This window comes from Podarcis cretensis (assembly GCF_951804945.1).
Source record: "Podarcis cretensis genome assembly, chromosome: 12".
NCBI classification, from domain to species: Eukaryota; Metazoa; Chordata; class Lepidosauria; order Squamata; family Lacertidae; genus Podarcis; species Podarcis cretensis.
In genome coordinates, this window is record NC_137181.1 from 30,045,233 (window position 1) to 30,073,205 (window position 27,973).

Below are 27,973 nucleotides of genomic sequence, written 5' to 3' on the forward strand. Positions count from 1 at the left end.
CTTGCATCTCTGCTGACTGTGTCAACTGAAAGTCGAAAGGGCTTTGTTAAGAATTTCTCAATGTTTTGGTGTATATCTCAAATAAGCAACATTATTGAACTGTGGTCAGTTAGGGTTCCCACCACTTGTAAACCACTTTGGTCTCTATGCAAATAGCTGGATCTGCCGGGTGTGAGCTGAATATTTATTTATTTAATTTTATTTTATTTGTCTACCACCCTTTATCTGCAGATCTCAGGGCAGTTCACGACATAAAAATGCAACATAAAAACATCTCCCATCTCTTTCCATATCCCACTCCCTTTGAGTGTAGAAGCCTGAATGCCACCTGAATGGAAAACGCACCATTCCAAATTCTGGTTGGCTTTCAAGATCATAGCAAACAAGCCACATTTGCTTCCCAATTCTGGTGTGTGTTTTTTCTTGCTGACGCATCTGACAGCCAGATGATTCATTTTTCTTTGCTGATATTTGTCAAGATAGTTCCATGAGATCAAGCATGATTCTTAGTCTCTAGCCAACGCTGTGCCTTCCAGATGTTGTTGGACTACAACACCTACCAGCCCCAGCCAACATTTCTAATGGTAAGGGGTCCAACAACATGTGGAGAGGGCCCCACGTTGGCTATCCCAGCTGTATACAAAAGGTCCTTCTGTTGATGGAAGCTCTCTGGTTCAGTAGAGGCTTCTGTTGGTGCAACTGGAACAGGAATGATTTTCAGCCATTTGTCCTCCTGCATCAATTCCCAAGCTATTTAGAATGCCCCCCCAGCCCTCTAGTGCAGATTTGGAAGGTGAATTGCCAAAACCCACCTCTCTCCCAGTTTCAGTGCTGTAAGCCTCTACTGGATCAATGTGCAGGGGTAAAACTAGGATAGAACCCAAAACTAAGTACTTGCAAACCTCAAAGTTAACCTAAAATTCTTAGGGGTTTTACTTTATTTTTGACCTCTTTGAAATTACAGAACCCTGGAAAGAATGGGTTAGTAATCTGTTCCTTTCCGTACATAATGCCTGGGATCCAAAGCAGGGCATCCCCAGTTCTGTATCTCCAGGGGGGGGGGGTCTTTGGGCATTTTCTGAGACAGTGCCTCACCCCACGCCATGGGGCAAACCACTTCTGAAACTCAAGTGCTATTCTAAAAAGCCATTTCTGATATAGCATGGCGGTCAGCTCTTCAACGAGAAAAAAAGTCCTGCAAAATTATACCGGTCTCATCTGAGCCCTCGGGCACACCTAATGTAGCTCTTTGAATCACAGCCAATGTGTCTGGCATTGTTGCTGAGCATGATTAAGAGCTAAAGAAGTGATGATAAAGGGAGGCTGAAGTAGATAAGCAATGTGGGAAACCTCCCCCCCCACCAAAAAAAGGCCCATAGTAGGAAAAAAAGCAATACTTTAACATTGGTTTGTTAATGTTTGTCTCCTCCTACCACTCCACCCCAATGGGTCTTGGTAATGCTGTGCATGACACCCTCTCTCTCTAAGTATTTCTGGAATGCACAAAATTGAGATTGTGATCTGGTATAGGGGCAGGATTTTCTTTCCTCCGTAAAGCAAAAGGTAGGTTACCTTGAACAATCCACTGCTGCAGATTAAGAACACTCAAATGGATCACTGAATAAGTATTTCATAAGTGAAGAGGGAGACAGAATGCTGATCTCATTTGTTATTGGGGGGTGGGATGAGTTTTAGGGCAGCGGGGAAGGAAACTTCCCCCACCCCCAGTATAATGGTTATTGATGAGAATATTAATAATTTTATTATTTATAAGCTGCCCATCTGACTGGATTGCCCCAGCCACTCCGGGCAGCTCAGAACAAAATATTAAAAACACACTTAAACATCAACAATAAAAAACAATGATATAGTGAGGAACTATCTTGCTCTCAACTATGTAACAATAATCTTGAACCCTGCAGTAGATTTCCTTCTGTTTTTTCCGCTCCACCCGCACTAGTAATGTAAACATATTCTGGATAGCCTCACAGCTTTCACAGATCCACAGCAAAGCTTGTGTTGTCCTGACCTGGGCTTCCTCTGCCTTTCCCAAATGTGCCCTGAACAAAAACTACAAGTATCGCTGGAGTCTTGTGATATCAGCAAGCATAAAAAATGCAGTGTGTTCAGTGAAGATTGTCAGTGAAATGTCAGAAACCAGATAAATTTACCAGCATAGAATGTTTGTCCACAGTTCAACGATGGACCAGTATAAGAATATAGAAAGCTGCTTTATATGCAGGCCATTGGACAATCTAGCTGACTGGCAGCAGTAGAAAAGGATATCGCCCAGCTCTACCTGAAGATGCAGGGAATTGAACATGGGATCTTATGCATGCAAAGCAGATACTCCACCACCGAGCTACAGCCCCTCCCTTTTGCCAGCCCAAGCAAAATAGGGCCCCTTTTGACTTATCCCTTCCTGCCCTTGAAATTATTCTGTTTATGTGATCACAAATGTGTACATGATCACAAATGACACAGTTCCACCTGCACAAATGTCCAGAAAAGGTGGATCTAAACTTATCAGATGATTACAGTGGGTGTGGGTATCTTCTCTTTTAAGGATAATCCAGTGATGACTTATGATTGAGTTGCACTATAGCAGTCAGCAGGATTACATATGGTTAAATTATTTAAAGTTGGGGGTTTCGCCTGTTGCATTTCGGGGAAGACAAATCTTGTGGTGTGCATCTAGTCTGTCTCTTGACTTAAACCGGTGAAGGGTATTTTCTGCTTGAAATTAGAATGATTTTGCCTGTCTAACACATCTGGCAAATTATCACAAACTGTTGCTCTCTGTGTGGATGTGGCTTTGCATGCAGAGGGGGAAAATTTAAGATCAAAACTGAAGGCTGAAGACCAACAAAGCATAGCACACACACACACACCCTGATCCCCTGTATATTGAGGACCCTCTTTTAAAATATCAATGGCTTTGAAAAGTTGAAAGTAGTGTAGTTTTGCGTTTCCTGTGGAACCTATCAGTAGAGAACAATTTACAGTCGGTGCCTTCTTCACAGCTGAATGGAGAAGAGGTGCTTGTTCAGTGAAATGGAGCAGCTGCACCCGGTTTGTCCTGTCTCACATTAACATTTTGCTTTTTAATCAAGACCTTCACAGTCCTCTGTTACAGTTTTTCAGGACAGAAGTGGTCAGTAGCGAGGCAGCTGCAGCATAATTCAACATGTACATGAAAGCAAAATTAAAATAATAATAATATGGAACTTCTGAGAAGTGAAGTAGTCCCTTAATGTTGCCCAACCTTAATGTTGCTAAACCAAATTCAGATGGCAGAATGAAAACCTTGTTTGTTTGTTTTCAAAAAAAGGGGTGCTGCTAAGTATTCTCTGCGGCAGAATGGAGGTTTTAACACTTCTTCTTAAGCTCAACCAGAACTTGAAAGGCTAGATATGTAGATCAGAATATATTAGTTTGAAGTCTTATGGCAAAAATAATTGATGCCTATGCAATAGCATAAAAAGATCTGAGAAAGATACACTTTTCTCAATTTGTTTATGTATTGCTAGACAGTGGGTTCCCAAAATGGGCACCATGGGGGGGCAGTGGGATTACCTAGGGGAGGCGCTAAGAGGTAGGCAGGTGCAAATCACTATCAAGTTTTGTAAAGCTGGTATCACTGGATCAAATTTATCAATTTTGTTGAATTAAACTAAATGTGCAATCAATCATTTATGTTTTGAATTTTACTGTTTTACTGTCGTCTTTAGTGGACTGTGCAAACTGCAATTCTAGGGGACACTGGAGATGAGATTATGGAACTAAGGGGGCAGTGGCTCGAAAAAGTTTGGGAACCACTGCTTCAGAAAACCTGCTTCTTCTAGGTGCTCAGAAGTCTTTACAACTGGAGTTGCAGAAACCCGTATGAATTATCAAGCTGTGGGCTGGGAATGGCTTTCAGGTGGGCCTCAGTCTGTCTCCCGGCCATGCTGTTGCCTTTCAGCTATCAGCAGCAGCTGCCCACAAGCACCTGCAAGAGCAGGAGTTGGTTAAAGAGGGCAAGGTTGTAGTATGGAAAGTTGCCAGACAAGGAAGGAAAGAGGGGAGAGAGATAACAGGAAGGAAGGAGGTGAAAGGGACTGATAGGAAATGGGAAGTGCTGGGTGCAGCGCTTTTTGATGCCCCGCTTTACACACACACAAGCACACTTGCACCCCAGTTCCTCCCCACTTCCCATTAGGGATGGAAGCTTACACAAGCTCCCCTGCTCTCTAACGGCCCGGAGTGAGTCTTATAACTGATGCAAAACGGGTGCTTTCATACCAGAAGAAAGTACAGCCCTGCAGGTGCTTCCCCCGCAGGAAACAACTATGTAACTGGGCTGTCGCCACTCAGCACATGGGTTTGAAGGGCATGAAAGGAGCCTGCACTTGACAGTTTTTCCTCAAGCCCCTGGGTCTTTGTATCTGCAGTTTATTGGACTTGGGGCTCTTATGTTTTACAGGATTCAGTAATGAAATTAAGGTTGCCCAGTACTGTAGAATAATAACTTGACAAATATCAGAAAGCATGTGTAAATTGACAGTTCAGGTTCTCTCTCTTTTATGTGTGTGCAGGAGGAGTCTGGCATCTTTCTAAGCTTAGCTTTCATCAGGCTAAAAATAAAAACTTTTGTTTTACATGACAAGCTGCCCTCCAAAATTGTTTTTTGCAAATGAACACTTTTGCATGAGGAGCAGTATCTTTTGACTCTCAGATTTGGAACACAAATGTTTTTGACTTGAGTGTCTCCTCTTCTTGCCCAGGGCCTTAACTTCGCATTCTTTGTATATGCACAACTGTTGGACTGCCTTGGGCTGCCATTATGCTGCCTGTTCCACATGTTCAATTTTTTTTTGTCAGTGGTGCCAGGTGCAAACTCAGCTTTAAAAATATACTTAGATTGGTTGCCACCACAATCTGAAATATTTTTTTTTTTTATAATATTTATTAAATTTTAGTTTAACAATAAAATACATAGATAATAACACAATCTTTTCCAATATCCACATTTCATATTCATCTTTGGACTTCCTCACAACCCTTGTTCCTGCTTTCTAAACTCATAAATTTTACCAGCAAATTATTAACTTGGTTTAATTCATATAATATAATTTTCCAATATTAATATCTCAAATTTTGGGATTTAACATACTCTTATTGAAACTTAATCATAAAATGTTACTTATCCAAAATTTATCTTTTCGTCTTCCAATTAAATTTAAATTTCTATTCTTTATACCTAGTTTGTTGAAGCCATGTTTTTGCTAATCTTACATCTTTCTTAACATTCATACAATTTACAATGTTTTTGTAGATAGTCCTTAAATTTCTTCCAGTCTTCCTCCACCAGTTCTTCTCCCAGGTCTTGGATTCTGCCAGTCATCTCCGCCAATTCCATATAGTCTATCAGTTGCATCTGCCATTCTTCCAGTGTGGGTAATTCTTGAGTTTTCCAGCTTTTAGCGATGAGTATCCTTGCTGCTGTTGTAGCATACATAAAAAAGATTCGATCCTTCTTTTGCACGCTCTGATCAACAATGCCTAAGAGAAAGGCCTCTGGTTTCTTAAGGAAGGTATACTTAAATACCTTTTTCAGTTCATTATAAATCATTTCCCAGAAAACCTTCACTCTAGGGCAAGTCCACCAGAGGTGAAAGAATGTTCCTTCAGCTTCTTTACACTTCCAACATTTATTATCAAACACATGGTATATCTTTGCAAGCTTGACTGGAGTCATGTACCACCTATATATCATTTTCATAATGTTTTCTTTCAAGGCATTACATGCCGTAAATCTCAAACCTGTGGTCCATAACTTTTCCCAGTCAGCAAACATGATGTTATACCCTATGTCCTGTGCCCATTTTATCATGGCTGATTTAACCGTTTCATCCTGTGTATTCCATTTTAACAGCAAGTTATACATTCTTGAAAGTATCTTAGAGCTGGGTTCTAACAGTTCTGTTTCTAACTTTGATTTTTCCACCTGGAATCCTATCTTTTTGTCCAACTTAAAAACTTCTTTAATCTGAGCATAATGTAGCCAATCTCGCACTTTGTCTTTTATTTTCTCCATACTCTGCAACCTCCAGTTATCTCCATCTTTTTCTATTATTTCCCAATATTTCGGCCATTTGGCCTCCATATTGAGTTTTTTCAGGGCCTTAGCCTCCATTGGTGATAACCACCTTGGGGTCTTGTTTTCCAATAAGTCTTTATATTTCAACCAGACGTTAAATACTGCTTTTCTGACAACATGGTTCTTGAAAGTCTTATGTATTTTAGCCTTGTCATACCACAGATATGCATGCCAACCAAACGCATTGTTGAATCCTTCCAGATCTAAAACATCCGTGTTCTCAAGAAGTAGCCAGTCTTTCAACCAGCAGAAAGCTGCTGATTCATAATACAACTTTAGGTCTGGCAGGGCAAAGCCCCCTCTTTCTTTAGCATCAGTTAATATCTTAAACTTAATTCTGGGCTTTTTGCCCTGCCAGACAAATCTTGAAATATCTCTCTGCCACCTCCCAAAACACTCCATTTTGTCCACAATCTGCAAAGTTTGAAACAAAAACAACATTTTTGGCAATACATTCATCTTAATAGCAGCAATACGTCCTGTCAAGGAAAGTTTCAATCTTGACCACAATCTGAAATATTTAAAATGCTTTTACCTTCACTTCCATCTGTTCTTAACTCATAGCACTATATCAGTAGATAGGACTTTCAGGGCTTTTGGAATGGAACTGGAAGATCAATGTTATTTTATTTTTGTTTTGCTTTGATCCATTTGAGGATATGGGTCCATTAGTAAAAATGTCATTTGTACTTTTTAATGGAACGCTTTGGACCAATGTGTCTGTGCTCTTCTCACCTACTGAAACATGGAATTATAATGAGAAACATGCCCTAGTTTGATTCCGCTGGGCTCCAGACTTTTGTCTTCAGTTTAGGAAGAGACTGTTGTGTAGATCTCTAGATGTAGAGTTCCTTGGGAGTTTTGATGTCAAAATAACCTTGTGTGTGGATTGCACAGAGCAAATGGCTAGATTTTGAAACAGCTTGATAATGTAGTACTTCTGTGTTATTTTATGAGACTTGCTTGTTTTCCACATAAAGCCTGGAGTGCTCTCCCAAGCATATGTTGCAGAACAACATGATAACTTAGGGGAAGGCGAGGAAGGAGAGAAAATAGGCCTGAACCTGCTGGTACTAAGCATTCTGACTCTGTTAAGCTTCATGCATATCTTGAATTTTAATATTTTGGTAAATCTGCCATGTACACATAACAATACAGCTCCAAGTCTGCAGAAGACTCTGGGTGGGTGGCTATCTCTAATCATGAGATGTCACTTTGGGTCAGAGGGGCAGTCATTAGACAAATAGTTGCAACATTTTTGAGCTTTTGGTTTCCCTGTGGCCGCCTCTGGTGGGCTTTTATGTCTTTGCACCTACTCGTTTCCTTTAATTGGCTAGCCTTGCTTCCAAAGAAGTGGCCAGTAGAATAGCCTGCATTCGCTGCTCTTGTCAGGAAAACAAATGTTTCTGTTGCCCTTCAGGAGGCTCATGGTGACACAGTTTTTCAGAACACCCTGTTTAGTACAGTCTCCTGCAGATGTTCATCTGGCTTGCTTTTATCACACCAAAAGCAGCTTTTGTCAGAATCAAAGATAGACTGTGTGCTAGCCCTCTGTTCCACTTGAAGCTACAAGGATGGTGTCATCTTAACCACATTGTGTGTCCTCAAGTGTATGTACAAGGCCATCATCACGATGAGCTTGGACTTCGTGTTTTCAGTGTCCCAAGAGGTGATACTTCTGTATTAACAAGCATTCAACCCTACGTTTTTTTCAGGCAGCATGAGAAGGTTGAAAGTAATGATAACTGCATTCAAAAACAGTTGCTGGTTATCGTTGTGGTGTCTCTTTCTTCTAGCTTTGTGTGAGTCCTAATTTTAGAAGTTGTTGTGAAGGATATCTAGTTTGGCAGCATAGCAAGATCACAAACGAAACAGTACAAATGAGATTTCACAGTAGGAAGGAAATAGGAACCCATTCAGAGGTCTCAGTCGGCCACAACTATGCCACCTCTACTAATAATTACGTAAACGTGGTTCAACATAGTAGACCAGAAAATTTCAAAATGCTTGATCTCTCCTTTTCAGTGAATTTCTCAGTGCATCAGAAGTATCTTCATTATAATGCAAAACATCTTTGATGTTAAAATTTGCAAACACGACAGCTCTCTACTGAAATGCAGTGTGACATGATGTGCCCTTTTGTTGAACAATACCTATGTTTTTATAAACAAGTTTGTATTTTATAACCAATTTTGAAAATGTTTCCAATAAGAAGAGAGGGAAGTAGTTTGTGATGAGGAAACTATTTATGAGAAACATTTTGCGGAATAAGAAGTTTGCTGAAGCACATGGAACACGTCTCATTTTTTCAGCTGTTTCTTGAACATTTTACTGCCTGTTAATTTCAGTGTTAGATGTCTTGATTTGGGCTGGGTTTTGGTGGGGAAGCAATTGGCAAACTTTTACATTGTAAGTGATGTTGCAGTCATGAAAGGGACCAATAACACAAATCTCTTGCATTGTGTCTTCTAGGCAATACAGTGAATGAAGAAAGCAATGAGTCTTCAGGACTTGAGGGTGACCAGACTACACAGGTCAGAAATCCTTCTTTTAACTCTGTCTGAAAAAAGGATATGGTTGGGGATAGCAGGAGTTACTAAACATCAGCTGTGGTTTTCTGTATTTAGATAAGATTTCAAAAATGTAACTCTTTTTTCTGAAGCACTGTAAGGCATGCAGAGGAGGCTGACTTTTTCTATGAGCAGCAAAAGCATCTGGCACAAGTTGCAAATCTGGCCACACTCGGTATGCAGCCCAACCATAGCTCTCCCTTTATTATGAAAGGGAGGAGGTTCCTATGTTTCTGTAGTCCAGCCCACATCATGACTTGACATCATCGCTTTCTGTTAGGTGGATGAAGTTACATGGTATATGCCCCCCTACTTCATCGTGCCAGCCTTCTTCCCTTACTTACAGTGATCTGTTAAACATTTACTGCTGATGAGAATAAACTGGAAACATAGCCTTACCAGGCTCAAACATAAAAGACTTCTAGAAGATTTAAAGTACACAAAGCATTGAAAATTAATGTGTAAAAGAAAAAATGCTACAACTGCTATATGCAAGCCAGTATACTTGGTTTAATTTTTAGATAATTGCTTTATTTAAATACTTAATGTTGTAGCCAATGTTAGTGCTACTCAGAGTAGATTAACTGAGCACAACTTACTTAGTCATCCAATGGGCATGACATGCTTAGCTTCATTCATTTTAGTAGGTCTACTCTGGGTATACTTAGTTGGAGACAACCTTTTTATACTAGCATTTATATGAGAGTGTGTGTTCGTGGGAGGGACACAAATATGCATGAGTAGTACTGGTAATGACTAGATTTTCTGGTGTCAAAACAGTTTCACTGGCCAAAACTGTAAGTCATTTTGCAGGATAGTGGAGCATACCATTGGATTATTTAGAGGTGGTTCTTTCTTTGCTTCCTAACTGTTGCTAATCTACTTTTATGGACATATGATGTCCATTGCTTGTAATCAATGTATCCCTATAATAGATCTGGTTCAGTAAAAAGTTATGTTATTCAGATTTGTAGTGCTAATTAATATAACTAATGAGTTCTGAAAAAGGAACTGTGTGTGTTGCAAACACTTTACTTTTTAGTTCATTGCAGTAGCACTCGCTGCCAAAGAGGCAAGCTGCTAGTGACTTTGAAAATGGCTTGTTTCTTCATTACTAATTTCTGTAGTAAAAATATGAAAGAAAATTGTGGTTGCACATATTGGATGGTATCCAGTGTTAGTTCCATTCATAATAAACTCATTGAAATCCATAGATTTAAGTTCCTTAAATCATTGGTGTGGCTGTTTTTTCTTCTCAGTGGGTCTGCTCTGAATATGACTAAGTTGTACCTCTGGTGGCAAACGGGATCCGTTCTGGAGCCCCATTCGCAACATGAGCAGAACGCAACCTGCGGATCGCGATTCGCCGCTTCTGCGCATGCGCGTGACGTCATTTTGAGCATCTGCACATGCACGAGCGGCGAAACCCGGAAGTAACCCCTTCCGGTGCTTCCAGGTCGCCGCGGGATGCAACCTGAAAAGATTTAACCTGAAGCAAACGTAACAAGAGGTATGACTGTATATCCTTTAATTCCCGTTCATATCTGTAAACATAATATATGTCTTTATTTGTATTGTGGCCACTATATTGTCTCTTTTGGCTAAGTATAATGACATAGTCAATGAAAAATATTAGAATATAAAGATTCAGGTGACATACATTTATAAATACATTTATAGCACAGATGAAACGCTACTGTAGCAGCTAAGGCTTATGGTATAGTGAAATTTGTCTCTAGGTAGCAGGTTTTGGTCACACATAGAACCTTGATGGCAGAAAGTGAGGAGGAATTAAATAACCTTTTATTGAGGGTGAAAGAGGAGAGCACAAAATATGGTCTGAAGCTCAACATCAAAAAAAGGAGACAAAATAGAAGGGGAAGAAATGGAGGCAGTGAGAGATTTTACTTTCTTGGTCTCCATGATCATTGCAGATGGTGACAGCAGCCACGAAATTAAAAGACGCCTGCTTCTTGGGAGAAAAGCAATGACAAACCTAGACAGCATCTTAAAAAGTAGAGACATCACCTTGCCAACAAAGGTCCGTATAGTAAAAGCTGTGGTTTTCCCAGTGGTGATGTATGGAAGTGAGAGCTGGACCATAAAGAAGGCTGATCGCCAAATAATTGATGCTTTTGAATTATGGTGCTGGAGGAGACTCTTGAGAGTCCCATGGACTGCAAGAAGAACAAACCTATCCATTCTTAAGGAAATCAGCCCTGAGTGCTCACTGGAAGGACAGATTGTGAAGCTGAGGCTCCAGTACTTTGGCTACCTCATGAGAAGAGAAGACTCCCTGGAAAAGACCCTGATGTTGGGAAAGATGGAGGGCACAAGGAGAAGGGGATGACAGAGGACGAGATGGTTGGACAGTGTTCTCGAAGCTACCAGCATGAATTTGACCAAACTGCGGGAGGCAGGGGAAGACAGAAGTGCCTGGCGTGCTCTGGTCCATGGGGTCACAAAGAGTCGGACACGACTAAACGACTAAACAACAACAGAACCTACTTTGCTTCCAAAACTCTCTCCAGATAGGCTTTTCTGACACCTGCTATGATTTCTTTTAAGTTTTTTAAAAAATGATTTGTGTTTAATATATTCTGAAATGTGTTCTATGTTTATATTTACCATTTTAATTGTTTCGGGTTGGAGGCAACCCATTGTTAAAGCAACTTAAAACTAAAACAACTTGGATAATAGAATGACTTCATTGGATACAACCCTGTGTCTTTAAATTTCTTACTTTGTTGATTTAATAATGTAAGCTATCCCCAGAGTAGAAACACTCATGGATGGGAGATGAATGGTTTAAATAAACAAACAAGTCATCTATATACTAATACTGATTCAAATCTTCCCATGCTTTTGTAACCAAAACCTCATTATAGATACTTATGAGAGATATCAGAAATTTATAGCAGAAATTACCTATGGCTGGGAGAGGTGGAAACAGCCCCATCATAATTTGGTGGCACAGGCTGCTGCTGCATTCACCAGGGGCCAGAATCTTACCACGGTGGGTGGACAGGGAAAATGGAAAGGCTGGTGAGAGAGATGGAAGAGTACTGGTCAGACCTAGACCTGCATAGCTTCAATAATAATAATAATAATAATAATAATAATAATAATAATAATTTTTATTTATATCCCACCCTCCCCAGCCGAAGCCGGTCTCAGGGTGGCTAACAACAATAAAATAGTGCAACATTCTAAAAACATTTCATTATAAAAATTAATTAAAATCAGCAAGGTGATGGGCTCCTGTGCTTTCAGACCATATGTGTGTATGTTTTGTAGAAAGGACCATCTCATTGTTTGGCTAGGTCACTTCCTGTTTCACCCTGAGAAACTATTTGCAAATGTCCCCAGAGATGGAAGAAAGAAAGAGCTGCCCATGGAGAATTGAATTGGACATGAGTTTATACAACCCCCCATCCGACCCGCCCCCCTCAAAAATGAAGTGGGGAAACCCAAATGGAGCAAAAAAAACTCATCAGTTAGAAAGAACTGAGCATGCCCAGTGGGCATGAAATGCCTAATGACTGTTGCCAGGGAAACCTTGGGGGAGGGGATTTAAAGGGAATCTGGAATTCCAAGCAGGGAGTGATGTACACTGCAACATTTTGTTGCAGTTCCCTCTGAAAAATAAATAAAAAACAAAATAAATAATTACCTACATAAGATGTACCCTAAGGAAGTGTTCCAAAAATATGGCAAACTGTGTTGTCCATCACACTTCAGAAAGTTTTTACAAAAGATTAATTGCTTACATAAGGTTCGCCGAGTAATAAGGAGTCCTTATTTTAGACCTAGTTTGCACGATAGGGAGGAATTAGGGAACATGGACAGAATAGGTACCTAGGGAGAAAGTGATAAAGATATGTTTGACATCATGTTTCTAAGAAAAGAATGGTACTGAAAATAGTAGACAAAAGATAATGGCCTTAATTTTCAGTAAAGTACCATTAGGTAGTAAGAAAAGAAAACAAGAGAAAAAACTGTGAAATAGTTTTCAAATTAAGATGGAGTCAGAAAAGCTGTTCATTTATGAAAGTTATTTTGGGAAATGCGATTGCTAACACAATACTGTGTACTCGGACAAATTAAACAAACTAGGAAAATTAGAAGGAACAGATATTTCATTGCTGATGAGAAGAATTCAGGAACCTCATTGGCATTAGAAGCATGGAAGAATGATCTTTTGTATAAAATATGTTTTCAAGCATAGTAAAAGTGAGGAAGACAAACGCCTCAAGTGAATTATAGGTGATTGGGGATAGCAGGAACTACCGGCAAAAAAGCTGATCTGTCTGTGAACCCCATCACAAGACTGCTGCTACCCATACTCTTGCCGCTGTTCCCCCCCCACTGTACCTATTTAAATGGCACAAGGAGTGACAGCTGTCGCCATCTTGTTACCTGCTACCAATTTATTTTTTATTTGGGGAGCTTAGGGGAAAATATTGAAATATGAAATGCATCAATGAATGAGGGAAGTCTAGTTGATCACTGCAGTCCTTTCTGAAAACAGCTTTTGGTATATCATTTGCCCTCTTTGCTAGTGCTTTTGAGATTATTCACAGGGAAGTGAATCGGTGAAAAATAAAATACTGGGACTGGTCATGCACATCACTTTTTCATGTTTGAATATGGTAGATCCCTGAATTTGTTCTCAAGGGACCAAAAGAATAAGGCTATGTCTGAAGACTGTGTGTACTCTTTATTGTGCAATCACACTATGTGTATACCAAAACTGCTTTGGGTAGCATTTTTCTTATCCTAAGAATCCTGATTGTCTGTGTGGCTTGTTTTGAAGATGCTTCAAGCCTTATAGTAGAGGCAGAATGGTAGGATTCCAGGAGCAAGTAATTGACTGCTTTCATGCTTTGGCTCTGCAGCGTGTTTTTGAACTACAGCTTCCATGAGCCCCAGCAAACATGACCAATGGCTAGGGATGATGGGAGTTGTAGCTCACCAATAACTGGAGGACCGAAGATTCCCCACACCTGCCTTACAAGGACAGAAAAAAATGTGAGGAAAATTTGCAAGGAGAAAAATGCAAAATGGTGCCACGAAGCAGTAATTTTAACATGCATTGCCTCACAGAAATCCTAGGAAGATGTAATTGGTGTTCACATAGAAATATTTAAGATCAAACTATCTGTTTTTGTCAACTTAAAACATTTATTGATACCACTTTTATTGTTTATTTCTATCATTTTATGGGTTGCTGTTAGAGATGTAATGTCATGGAGGGGGAAACAATTGTTGTACAGCTCTCCCCCATTTTTATGTTTTCTAAGTCTTCACATCTCTAGTTGCTGTGTATAGGCAAGCTTCTAAACAGGCTGAATAAAATGAAACAAATAGATCACTTTTCCTAGGAAGTTTGCAGACATTGACTGATGTTTAAACCTTTATTTCCATGCCTGTGCATTACAAAGAACAAACTGTAAAGTTGATAGATGTTTGTGTTCTAAGCTATGCATTGAAATGGAGACAGAAATGCTTGTGTGGTTATGAATAAACAAGAAGGGCATAGCTACTAGTGAGTCATATTTCATGTATTTGCATGTCAAAAAGTTCTTTGGAAAACATTGCACAAGGATATGCGGCAAACACTTCTAACTTTCCCCCCAATAATAAATATATGAAGGTTTGCTTCATATGAAGGAACCTATCTTATGTAATCACAATTGTATTAAATATATCGTGTATCCCCAAGAAATGTTCTCTTTTTGTATATGCCTTCCTTGAACACAAGTGCTTCAAATTCCGCCTTGGACTTTAACTCTGTTCTACTGCTTTTAGGCAGTGCTGACATTTATGAGCAGTGAAACCTTGGTCACAGTAATTTTCCTGGGTTTAGGGGCATCCATGGTGCTGTTATTGCTCATCTAAAAGGGGTGACAGTGGGCAAGGTCTTCTGAGTTGTAATTTCCAGTAATGGAGCAAAGTTGACTTTTCAGTAATGTGCTGCTGAAAGCAGTTTGCTGAACCAGAACTAAGACTTCCTAGAGGAGAGTGGCAAGAAGGTTAAACAAGAAACTATACAATTCTACAATTAGCTCACTGTCAGAGTTGTATGGCTTATTAGAGATGATGGCCTTTGTCATTTGGATCCATTCTCCTTGCTTAACAAAAAAATAATTTTAATTAAATTATATTGCAAAAAAGGCTCAGGTTAAAAAAGGAAAACATTCCTGTCTGCAGAGGCAATATACATAGTTTATTTCCTTTTAACATTAGTCTCTTTTGAAATTAACCTTTGAAGATGATGGGAGAGGACTGAGAAATCCATCTGTTCTCCTAATGCTGATCTTTGCTCTTAAATCATGAGACTGTCAACTCTTTATGATCACTAATATGGTTATTGTAGGTTGACAAATGTACAGTACTGCATTAGGGTGGTTATATGCCAAGGTGGTTTTTAGGACTGGGAGACTCAAGTTCCAAGCCCCAGTCAGTCATCAGGTTTGCTGGGTTGCCTTGATCAACTTGCTGGATTATAGTTTAACTTTGTTTAACATAATTGCTGTATTGTCAATGACTTTGTGCATGGAAAACTACCATAGGAATTTTCATTAACAATAATTTATGTTGATGATTTTCCAAATGCTACTTGACTGAATTGTTCGGCCTTGAATCTCTGGCTGATACTCTTGACTCCCCACCCCCTCCTGCTTCATTTACTGCTCACCTATGTGCAGTCCTCATAGTCTTGCCATTTCCTCCTTTTGTTCTTTGCTATCATAGTCCTTGTCTAAATGTCTTTTGGTTGCTCCAATCTTATTTTCAAAATACAGAGTTCTGCCCTTAAGAATGAATACTGAGTTGCAGTGCCAGAGTCCACAGCTATCATTTCACCTATCCTCCTTTAATTCTCTCTTTGACTCATTAAGAAAATTAAGAGAATCGTTGTTGCTTTGTTTTGTTTCGCAGCAACCAACAGCATAGTATGCAATACCTGTAACAATAAATAAAACCTCATCTGATTCTGACAGATGGCATGATCATGAATTAGGATTTATAAAGCTTATCAAACATCTGTGTTTGAGTGCCCTGGGGAATAGACTGGTGCAAGAAACAAAGAAGGTAGTTGTAGAAATAACTGCTGTGGTTTGTATTTGTCTACTGTCACCTTGTAAAAGTAACTTATGCTTGCTTCTTTGACATTGCATTTTGCACTGATGGCCAGATGTGCTTTTCTTCAACAGATGCCAAATGTATTGGTGCTTCCTGTCAGTTATTTATAAAAAAGCATCCAAATACTGTTTTGTGAAGCTGATCACAAATTCACATATTTGCCCTCCAACCTTATTTTTCATTGCCCTGATTCTTCACTGTACTCTTCTCCTGCTTTATTGGGTGACTTATACTTCTAGTGGTCAAAATAAATCTTCCAGGGTCTACTTAATCCCTGCTTTACAAAAGTCAACATCATACTTGCTTTCTTTTTCATTTAGATGGGCCTGGATAAACTTCAGCAGCTAGAAAACTGCAATCTAACAGCAACCACTTTACGCCGGTAATCATCAAAATATATAACTTGTGCAGTAAAGCATCTCTTTGAATGGGAGCGCTGGCCCCTGGCCTCTTAAGTGAGATGGGCGCACAACCCCAGAGTCTGTCAAGACTGGCCCGTACGGGCAGGGGTACCTTTACCTTTACCTATTGTCTTCCTTTTCCCCCAGTGTGAGAGACAATTCTAGCATTGGCTGGGTCATCAAATAAGTTACCCAGTACTATACCAGCAAAGAAATTAGCAAGTGGTCAGTTTATTGTCTTGCTGTTTGATCTTCAAAACAGACACTTGGCTTTAGTCTTGTAGTTTCAAGTGGGCAAATGCTTCTTTTATTGACCCTTGTTTGTGCTTTATAGTTCATATGAAAGACACAAGCTTCACATCTCCTCTGCTTGGGAGCTGGCTTTGGTCCAAAGCTATTTGGGGAAACCAGAAGGTGTGGCTCAACTTGTAGTGTGTACATCTCAGAGTACACTTGCATACTCGGTTTGACACAAAGAGCCAAAGGTTTGAGGTCAGCTTGTTTCTGAAGAGGCAGTGGGTTGGGACTGGAAATATGCAGATATTTTTTTAACACTCTCCCACCAACAAAATGTGTGCTAAGGCAGAAAGAAAGTTACATAAATCATGCAACTTTAGCAAATTTGCCTGTGTGCAAATTTTGCATTATCTTCTACTTGTAGAAAGAGCTCAGCCCATTAGAAATCCTGCTGAACTCCCTTTGGGGTTTCAACGATTGCCCATGCACTTTGAAGGCTAACTTCACAGTTGTAAGTCCTGCAAATTTGCTTTTAAAATATTGAAAGCTGAGATTCTCAAGATGTTGGATTCTGTGATCAGTACCAGACTTTGGTGTGTCTGTGTTGTGGCACAGCACAGAAGAATTACATACACACATGTATATGTCCTGCATACTAAGCTCTTCAGAAAGATGCACTTCGGGCTGGTCAAGGCAGACAGAGGAGAATGGAAAGCCTTCTGCATCTTTGAACTGGATGATTGGCTCATGAGGTCGAGCAGAGCTGAAAGGAATCTTGGCAACAGCTGTAGTACAGCAATGTTAAAAGATCCAGAGAGTGCAGAAAAAGTTGCTATCATTTATAATCAATCCCTGATGCTTGCTCTTTTGCCCTTTCTCGTAATAATTAAGCTGATGCAAAGGAATTATTGAGCATGTACTCTTCCTCCAGCACTTTGTATTTCTATCATCACAATGTCTTTCCATTTTTGCAACACACCTTGCAAATATTTGGTAACAGGATGATAGCTTCAGTTTGATTTTTCCAGTTCCTAAATAGAACTGAGCAGTGATAGTTTGGGAGCAGAAGTCATGCCAAAGCTGAATGAGCTGTTCTTTGCTACAATTCAGAGAAATTGCTACTGAAGAGGATCCTGTTTATATAAAAATGCAGGAAGTCTCTACCAGAGCTCTTTAAAAGAGATTAGAAGGGCAATTCAGAGTTGTACAATAGATGTAGATGAGTTCTTATATATGCATTCTCATCGCAAAATATTGGAAGACACAAGATTTACCCACTCTGGAGGAATGGCAGATGAACATGATCGATTATATGGGATTGGCAGAAATGACCGGCAGAATCCGAGACCAGGGAAAAGAGACTGTGGAAGAGGATTGGAGGAAATTTAAAGACTATTTACAGAAATACTGCAAAATTAATGAATGTTAGAATGATGTTGGACAGAAATTAAATGGTTACCAGCTGTAATGTAAAGGTTGAACAACAAGCTAAAATGAGTTATATTAAGTTATAATAAGGATTTGCGGAATTAAGAATTCGAATTGGAATACAAAAGGGGGAGGTGAGAGGAGGTCCGGGATATAAGGTAATGGAAATAAGAAATGGGAATTATATTTGTTTTGTTTTGTCTTATTTTAACTGTGTATTTTTGCTTTTTTTGTCTATTGTTTTTCTTTTTGTATTAAATTGGAAAATTTTAATAAATATCTTTTTTAAAAAAAAAAGATAAGTTCTTATATATGCTTTTGTCTTGAGATAACTTTGAGAGAGGTTTCATGACCACCCCCAAGTGTGTTCTTTAGCGTCATGTTCCTATAAGCTTCATTTTACAAACCCTTTTAAGACATTTGTGCAAAATCTGAAAATGAGGAACAGCCAAAAACCAGTACCTTTTCATAGTAGTGGCTTCTCACCTCAGCTGTTTAATGAGTTGTTCTGAAGAATACTCATGTATTTAGCCCGAAATTTCTCAGGCAATTTAGGATTTGCAGCCTTTGTGTCTGATTTGAGAAAATAAAGGAAAACTACTACAGACCAGTGCAGAATTTCTCCCTCAGCCTGGCACTGATGTCCCTCTATACTCTATAGGAACACCTTGTACATCCCCACAGGATGCTGACTGTACTTCATAATTCCCAAAAGAACAGCCATTCTCATGATTCATCTCAATTCAAATTAAATCTTCTCAAGGACATCCACATTTTATTTTTAACTGTTCCTTCTCTTCTTTCAAAAAGGAACAGCTATAAAAATTGCTCCTCCTTGTTAGTTAGTCAGTCAGTAAGTAAGGGGCAGGTGTGTGGTAGAATATATGGTAAAGTGGTTATCTTTATCCACCCAGAAGTAGGACAAGCCTATCAATGACTGCAAGTGGTTCAGGCTGTCAGTGGCTACTTCTGGGTTCGACAATAGGATGAGGCTATTGTAGGCTTCCAAGGACAATCTGGTTGGCTGCCGTGGAAACAAGATGCTGTACTTAACCCAAGTAGATCCATGCATGCTGCTAACCTTGTTCACATTAACCTCATACATTCACTGCATGGGGGGGGGGAGCAAGGTCATTCTAGCAAGCTCTGAAATCTCTCTGTGAGTTCAGCTGAAGACATGTGTGTGACTTGGTTTGTGCATAATGGTAAGCTGAACTATGGCTTACCATGATTGAGCAAAGCGTACCAAAGCGTGCTGATTTGGCTTCCTCTCCTGATTTGCTTGGATAGAAAGAAACCATAAGCATTGGTTTGCATGTGATACTAAATCAGTGCTCTGGTTCATTTACTCTCAGGAAACAAGGAAGGTACCAACATGCTTGCTCATTGTAAGCCATCATGCAGCTTATTGTGACATGTGAACCAGACCAGGGGGTGTTAGATGAACAGAGATTTATACTAAGGACTATTGAGGCTAGGGCCAGGATTGTGTGTGTTATGGCACAGTGCATTATTTCCCCCCATGATTGGCTGACATTATGAGACTTCCTGATTGGCTAGGGAGAGATACTCCTTATGCCCTGGCTTTGTCAGCAAAGTTATATTTCCTAGCTGCTGATCAAGGTCTGCCTTCAGCTCTTTAAACTGATTGCAGGAATCATGAGTTTGGGGAACATTCACGACAGTCTAGTTCAGAGTACAGTCACCCACCGCACCAGCCCTGTTCCAGTGGGCTTCATTGACTGGAAAGGATTTGAACCTGGGTTTTCCATCTAAACCAGGGGCCAGCAAACTTTTTCAGCAGGGGGCTGCTCCACTGTTCCTCAGACCTTGTGGGGGGCTGGACTATATTTTTTTTTGGGGGGGGGAATGAACGAATTCCTATGCCCCACAAATAACCCAGAGATGCATTTTAAATAAAAGTACACATTCTCCTCATGTAAAAACGCTGATTCCCAGACCATCCGTGGGCCGGATTTAGAAGGCGATTGGGCCAGATCCGGCCCCTGGGCCTTAGTTTGCCCACCCATTATCTAAACCCTCTGCTGTAGCTGCTTTGTTCTGCTGACTGCCCTTTCCAAATACAGTGGTGCCTCGCAAGACGAAAAGAATCCGTTCCGCGAGTCTCTTCGTCTAGCGGTTTTTTCGTCTTGCGAAGCAACCCTCTTAGCGGATTAGCGCTATTAGCGGCTAAGCGGCTATTAGCGGCTTAGTGGCTTAGAAAAGGGGGGGGGCAAAAAAAAAATCGCAAGACTCGCAAGACGTTTTCGTCTTGCGAAGCAAGCCCATAGGGAAATTCGTCTTGCGAAGCGCCTCAGAAACGGAAAACCCTTTCGTCTAGCGGGTTTTTCGTCTTGCGAGGCATTCGTCTTGCGGGGCACCACTGTATAATTTGTTAAAACTCAGAAATAATGGGAGTCTTGGCTGATGTGTCCTGTGTTATTAACATTTGCCACTGAAGTTCTGTCTGCAAGCTCAAGCTTTCCATTGTAGGATATTGTACTATTACTCATCTCTTTGAATTGTGAACATCTCTTTGAATTGTGAACATCTCTTTGAATTGTGAACATACAGCATTTAGATAATGGGTGAACATTGCTGAACAAGAAAAGCACCTGTTTTTGTAAATAAATGTTTACCATCAGCTGTCATTGCAGCCTATATATGGTCCCTGAATTTCTAATGTAAAATGTTAAAGACGCTCTTCGAAATTATTTGAATTGACAGTCCACTTTACTTGGAAATTGTGATGATGGTATACCTGACAGCATTTTGTGTAGCCAACTGTTGAAGAATATGTTTTGAATGCCCCACACTTCGCAGTGGGACAAGCTGGGTAAAGGTGAATGTTATGCAGAATCAGCATGTCTAAGGTAGAATAACAAATCCTCCAAACACACTGCTGTAAATTACTGTATGTGCTGGAAAGAGACAAGCATGGAAGCTTACGCCATTTTTATAACCTTCACTTTGCGCAGCACTGTTTTGTTGTGATATGCGTGTTGAAACCAGCTTGGCAAGTTAACAGGATTGATAAGGTGCTGTCCCATGCTTCCATACTTAGTACTGTTAGAGTTGGCATAACATCTTGGGATTGCTCTTGTCACCAATTGCTCTTGTCACCAATGTTGTTTGTCCGAAGCTAGGCATGGAAAAGCTTAGTTAATTGCTATGGTTGAGAAGTAAAGGTTAACCTAACTTGATAAGATCTTATATACAAAACAATACCTTTTTAGTCAGCCTAGTACTGATGTGTAGGTGCCACACTTTGTTTAAAAAGAAATCTGGTTTTAAACTATCCAGTTATAACACATTTTGTCCATTGTTTTTTTTTTAATGTGTGTAATTCAGTACCCCCGTGGCAAACTTAATTGGCCAGGATTTGGAAGCCTGCTTAAGTGCTTTGTTGTTCTTGTTTCTTCTTTAAACATTGGTAGAGTTCATTGTAGATTGCAGTTTACCTGGATCTTTATGACGTATTTGGAGAAGTAGGGTTTGCAGCAGGGCTTCTTTTTTCAACTGGAACTCACCGGAACTGAGTTCCAGCACCTCCCAGGTGGGCGCCATTGCCATTATAAGAGAACAAGGGAGGCGTCCATGGTGAGTTCTGGAACCTCTTTTTCTAGAAAGATAGCAGTGGCTTTCAGACAGCTGCAATGGGTGCAGAACTCTCCAGAAAGGTCCAAGCTTCCTGGATATCTCTAGGATGGGGATGGGGAACCTCAGGCTGGGAGCAAAATGTGGCTTCCAGGACACTCATATCAGACCCTTGGGACTTTTCCTAGGCCACTCCCAAACTTTTCCTGCTCGGCAACCCTCTTTGAATGGTTTTGCCTGGCTGGCATGTGTGCTTGAGCTGTCATAATGCTTTTTTCTTACCTGGATGGCACAGGGAGGTGTGTGTGTGTAATGACATGAATTGCTCCACTCATTTTTGCCTTTGGCCCATCCCAATGCCAGCATGAAGTCCCCTAAGGTTATCCACATAACTTTTTCAGACTTGTTAACTTCTTTGAGAGTTAAATACATGAAACAGTGTGCTAGGTAGTAGTTTCTAAATGATACATGCATCCAGTTGTGTCCCTTTATTCACAGAAGGCTCCCTGATCTGGCAGAGACTTCCCTGAGGGGAAAGAGGGGAAATGATTTTTGCTTGTTCCCCTCTTCCTTCTGTAGGTCCCCTCTTGCTTCCACCACCCCACAGTCTGCTCCTGACAGCTGGGGTGGTGTGGGCTTCAGGAAAGAAGGAGAACTTGTGGAAATCACCCCCCTTTCTATTCACAGAAAAATCTGCTAGTTCAAAGAGCCTTCTATCTTTGGAGGAGCGTGATTGGATACAACCCATGGTTTTAAATCTCGTTGGGGCAGTTAACACAGCTTTTTTTAAATGGAATTGTATACCTAAAATGCTTTATTTATATGGAACTTCCTACACAATATTTCTTTTAGAATATATTTGATTGAGCATTCATAACTGTTCAAATTTAAATAGAATGATGTAATCTGAAGAGAGATAAACTAAAAGACCAAATAGAAGTAGCATTAACTTCACAAAGTCTCCATATCTCTTTTATTATTTGTTTGTTTGTTGTTTATTTATCATTTGAAGCTGTTAAATTTTCAACGACAGAACTCCTTCTGAAATTTTTATTGCCCATCTCTTAAGAGCCATTTTTCTGCTTTACGGTTTTATTTCATGGCATGGTTTCTGCAGGTTACTCTCATAGGGAAAACATAGCATAATATGGGAAGAAGATATATTTGGTGATGTGCTTTTGATTGCACATGACAGCTCATGTGCTTATTAAGAGATGGGGAAAAGCAATATGCTTCTTCCTAGAATGTGCAAGGTTTGCACAGACTGAAGCGGAAACAGTTAATTAGAGCCATCTGATGTTTGAAAACCAAGGAAGCAAGTCAATGGGTTTTGAGACCCTCCCCCCTCTCTTACTTTCCAATGAGCTTTGCTTCTTGCTGGTTTTATAAAGCAAACTCTTGCAAGGAGGAAAAGAAGTTCACGCAACTGGGTTGTTGCTGTTGCCTTACCATTTCCTCGTATTGCAGCAATGCAGTTGAGAGAATGAAGAGGGATTTGTTACTAAAAAGGAGAGAAGCACTTTTCCTTTAATAGGATGATTTAAAAAGATGTCAGAAAAGGACCAAATTTGAAAGCAAAACAGAAGGAAATTGAGATATGGAAAAAATGAGTGCCTTACAATGCAGAATTGGTAGTGGAGGTGTATATACAATTCTAGGTCATGGCAATTTCAGGCTTCTGAATCTTATAGTTAATGCATTTTACATCATATTCAGGCTAGATTGCATATGTGTAGGGTAGAGTGTTTATTTATGTCTCTCCATAGTGGATGGTCCTAGGATGGGCCTCATTCACTACAAAATACAACTAAGCACAGTAAAATGACATTAAAATGGTTATAAATTGATACATTTAAATACTGCTCCATAGCATTTATGAAACACAGTCTTTGCTGCTTTCATGATGCTACTGGGTGATTAAGGGGAAAAGATTCGGCCCTGCTACCCTTTTCACAGACATGGCCAGCCTGATAGTGGTGGTCTACCAAACAAGGCCCCTCAGAAAACCTAATGGATTGAGAAGATGCACATAGAAGCAGATGTTTTCCCCTACTTAAGTTTAGCTTGCATTTTCTTCTGTCTGAGATGTAGGAGCACAGTGCCTTAACTTGGTAACCATAGAATTTTCTGGTAAGTTCATTTCCTGCTTTTATAAAAGAGTTGTGTTTCTCAAATGCCATGGCTTTCAGAGATATAAGCTGTGGTTCTTGCATACATTGTCCACAAGACTGAAATGTTAATCCTTGTTTAGTCAAATGAACTAGGTGTGGAACCCAACACCAGAAGAGGAGAAGCAGGGTGCCTGTAAAAGCGAGATGGAATGAAACAATACATTGCAAATTGTCATAATTAGGGTGTTTAGCCATTTGAAAACAAGAGCTTAACCTCTCTTTTGTCTGCTAAAGATTCAGAACAGCATTTTTGTAAATCATTCATTACTGCTTACATCGCTGCTGTATAAAAGAATAACTTCTATTGTTGTCAGCATGGCATTTCTTCCAAATCCATTTCATTCCACTTGTAAGGAAGAGGAATGAATGGGACAGGACAACATATGAAGTTACCTTCCTTTCTCCAGCTTTTTTTCAAATGAGTGCAGTTAACTTTAAACATATTTTCCCTCACATGCTATATTAATATGGGTCATTATTTGAAGTCCTACATTTGTGCAACAATTAAGCTGCAAGCAGGTGTTCCCTGGGGTGTAGTTTTAGCAAACAAAACAAGACTCTAGGGATTTTAATTCTCTCTTATGCCGTTAAACAAGGACATCATGCCTGACAGCATGTTTTCTCTTACAGGGGAAAGTAGACCGGTGCTCTGATCCAGCATGCACAGTTGCTCTTATTGTTCAGGGAAAACTACTAACAACAGAGGCCTTGTGACCTTTCCTCCTTCAGGCCACTTTCCCCCTGCTTATTAATCACAATAGCAATAAATGCACTGTCTGGGGAAAGCATCAGATTATCCAGCTGCAAAATGTTATTGTTTTTTGCTCTTGAGAAACGCAGTATTCCATGTGACCGGAGGACAATCTTGCGTGTAGGCAACGTACACTAAAGAGAAACAAACACACACATTTATAGTCTAGTAAGCTGCTTGTGTGGAAAGGCCCCTGTAATCTGATTTAAGAGTTGCTGATACAGGATTGAGTCATGTAAATGAATACTGGAACCTCTAGAATAACGCTTGTCTCTTTAGATCACTATCTGGTTAAAGTAATGGCTTTGTGCAGCTGCGTTTTTAAAGGGAGATGTTCATTTAACAGCAATGCCGAAGTCGACACTGTGTTACCATCCTCGCACACAAATGTTCCCTGTCTTCCCAGAGCACAAAATTCACAGGAGGCACTTCGTTTGTCACCTGCGATTACTGCTTCGGCTTCACTTGGGGCCACATCATGGCATGAATTGACTGTTTCAATTTTATTCAAGCCAGTTCACAACGACGCCGCGCAAGAAGGCCACTGTGAACAAGTGCAACATTCATAATATCCATTTTCTCTCTTTCTCTCTCTTTTATTTCCTTAGACAAATTCAGAGAATCAACCAAAGTTGCCTGAGATGGGGACAGAGAAAAATCAGAACGTGGAAAGCCAACCTTCTATGCTGGAACTTCTCAGTGATGTCCCTTTCACGCTTGCACCACATGTCCTGGCAGCGCAAGACGCATGCAATGACTTTCCCAGACCGTTGCTCTCCTATGATGTCAATGACAACCTAACAAGATTTTGGTACGATTTTACGCTTGAAAATTCTGTGCTGTGCGAATCGTAGTTGTTGAATCAAATGTACCTTGATCACTTGATGTAAAATACCGAGGCGTTGTGTGCTACGTAGCTCAACTACTTTGTGACACAATCTGAGTCATTGTCTGGTTAAGCATTGACATTTTCCATCCACTGTGATGTCCCTTACAGAGTTTGAAAGTACCTGTGCCAAACCTGGCAATTCCGTTATAATCTTCAGCTTGAACTCCTTGAGCAGAGTTCCTTTTAATTCCCGATAAGCTATCTAGGTGTTGACATTAGTTCAGGGCTTGCCTTTTCAAAGGAAGACATTGCATATTACAAGAGCACTTTGATTTAATAAACGGGTAAGAAGTACATGATAGTGAATAAACTGGCTCATTTTGGGAGAACAGCCTTTAAGTTCTCTAACATTAGGCACAACTTTGTAGAAACGTTGAACAGTACCAGATTCTATTTTACCCCTTTTATGAAATACAGAATTGTCTGCATCCACAGCTCAGAATGGGCTGCTGGTGTAGTTTTGGGGGTTTTCATACTATATTTCCTTGGGACTCAGTAGTTTTTCATTTGCTGTTTGTTTTCATCAGCACATATGTTTCTGGTTTATATCTTGATCAGCTTTTCCATTGCAAACCTCTGTACCCACTAGAGAGTGAAATCTGGGTATGTGTTTATGCACACACATACACACAAAAGTTTACCACTGATTCTATAATTTATATGGGTCAAATGTAAAATTGATGGGTTGGAGTATTGGAAAAGATCAAATAGTTACATGTTTAACTATATGAGGTATCCTCTGACCCACATATTCAATTCACAGGTCTTATTCCTACTAAAGTTTAGCTGAACTTCCCTGTGCTCACTATTGTAGTGTATATGAATAATTATTGTGTGCAAGGTTCATTTATTTTCTTTTTACCAGGGATTGAGTGGAAGAGGATACATTTGTTCTGTGCCAAAAGCAAGTATTTCAAAAGGAATGTGCAACATGGTTATTTAAAAACATGATACACATTTTTAAAATTAATATTCTGTGACTGCCTTCCCCAACCTAGTACCACCCAGGTGGTTTTGACTATGATTCCTATCAGCCCTGACTTTCAGCCATGCTGTCTGGAGGTTATCAGGCTGGGGAAAGTTCCTCTGTGGGATGCATCTTCTAGATTACATTAGATACACTTAATTCCCATCAAAATCAGTGGGATGCTAGTCATGCCTTAGGATCCATTGATGTTAGGGGAACTTATTCTGGATCCACTGCTTTGCTTTTGTGTTACACTAACAAATGTTAAATGTTTCCTTAGTATCTATGTGTTTTTTTCTTGAGAAAACTATGTTATAAAGTTTGACAGATCTAGGTGTGCCGTATATTTGTATGTGTGCAATAAAAGCTAATTAAATGTGATATTCCTTTTGAAACTGGAAAATAGTGTCCTTGCATGTTCAGTTCTGTAGCCGTGTTTAATCAGATGTCACAGAAGGGACCAGACATTGTTTTTAATGAATTAGAGATTTATTTAATGGTAAATGAGAGATGACTTTCTATTAATTAACTTGAGTGATAGCTTAGAAAATCTAATTTGCACTAAATTCAGTATGATGTTGCATGCATATCAGCAGAAGAACTAGATTGTGATCATATTCTAGGATATGATTAATTATTTCTAGAGGAAGGAATAAACAGTTTAAATGAGGCTGTTAGAATTTATGTCTCTTGCAAATTTGATGGCAAGGGGATCTCAATCCCTGATCATCTAGGTTGTATGTTGTACTGTTCGTTTTTGTTCTTTATTTTACATTAGCCATTATATTTTGACTAGTCCAAAAGCAATATTGCCACTACTGTTGTCCTGTTTTACTCTGTTAAAAACCACTTTGCAGTATAATCTAAAATATACTTAAAATTAGATGTAACGTACAGTACAAAACATAAGCTAACATTTCAAAATGCTTTGCATTAAATAAAAGGCAGGCAGCAGGACATACTTTTATATTTAGCATTTCTTTTTTATTGTATGATTATTTTATGATTCCTGTAATAATTTACATCAAAGTAAGTTTCACAGTATATATTTTTATTGGGGCTCCAATAAAACACACAAAAGTGTTACAATGAAGGTATTTGTGTTAATATTTTGATTGTCTTTTTTTATTGTGTTGCTTGTTGTGAGCTACACTGGAGTGTATTTCTTTGTTGGGGCAGGTATTAATAAAATGAAATAAATCTATACTATTAAACTGTCCCTGCAGCAGATCTTTATTGGGCTAATGAGTTCCAATTATTAACAATTGGGTACTGGAGTGTTGTGACATATTGGAGGTGTTCTGTAGCAGAGTGACAAGTGGGAGGGGCTTTGGGGCAGTTATTCTGCAACTGACAATTCCTCTGCAATGTAAATTATTTCTACATTTACATTTGTTTAGAGGAGCCTGTGAGATTGGTAAATCTCAGCTAAATGACACTATGGTGAGTACAGTCATACCTTGGTTGTCAAACGCCTTGGTACACATACGTTTCGGCTCCCAAATGATCAAAACCGAAAGTGAGTGTTCTGGTTTTTGAACTTTTTTTGGAAGCTGAGCATTCGATGTGGCTTCTGCTATTGATTCACATTTAGGAAGTCGAACAGACTTCTGGAACGTATTCTGTTCGAAAACCAAGGTACGACTGTCTCTTATTTTATTTTGGCAATAGGTG

The 27,973-nt window shown here is 39.6% G+C and overlaps 1 protein-coding gene across 7 annotated transcripts in view; it reads left to right on the forward strand.

Annotated features, from left to right (window-relative positions):
• The window catches only part of UMAD1 (UBAP1-MVB12-associated (UMA) domain containing 1), a 41,588-nt gene extending 14,070 nt beyond the window's left edge, over positions 1-27,518 (forward strand). For 5 of the 7 annotated variants that reach the window (XM_079948193.1, XM_079948194.1, XM_079948192.1 and 2 more), the window contains exons 4-6: positions 8,615-8,676; positions 16,179-16,240; positions 25,052-27,518. In XM_079948193.1, coding sequence (XP_079804319.1) covers positions 8,615-8,676; positions 16,179-16,240; positions 25,052-25,244 — 317 coding nt within the window. In that variant the 3' untranslated portion in view covers positions 25,245-27,518. The remainder of the gene's footprint in view (positions 1-8,614; positions 8,677-16,178; positions 16,241-25,051) is intronic. The other 2 variants (XR_013832279.1, XM_079948197.1) reach the window with 2 other exon arrangements.
• Positions 27,519-27,973: the final 455 nt, after the last annotated feature.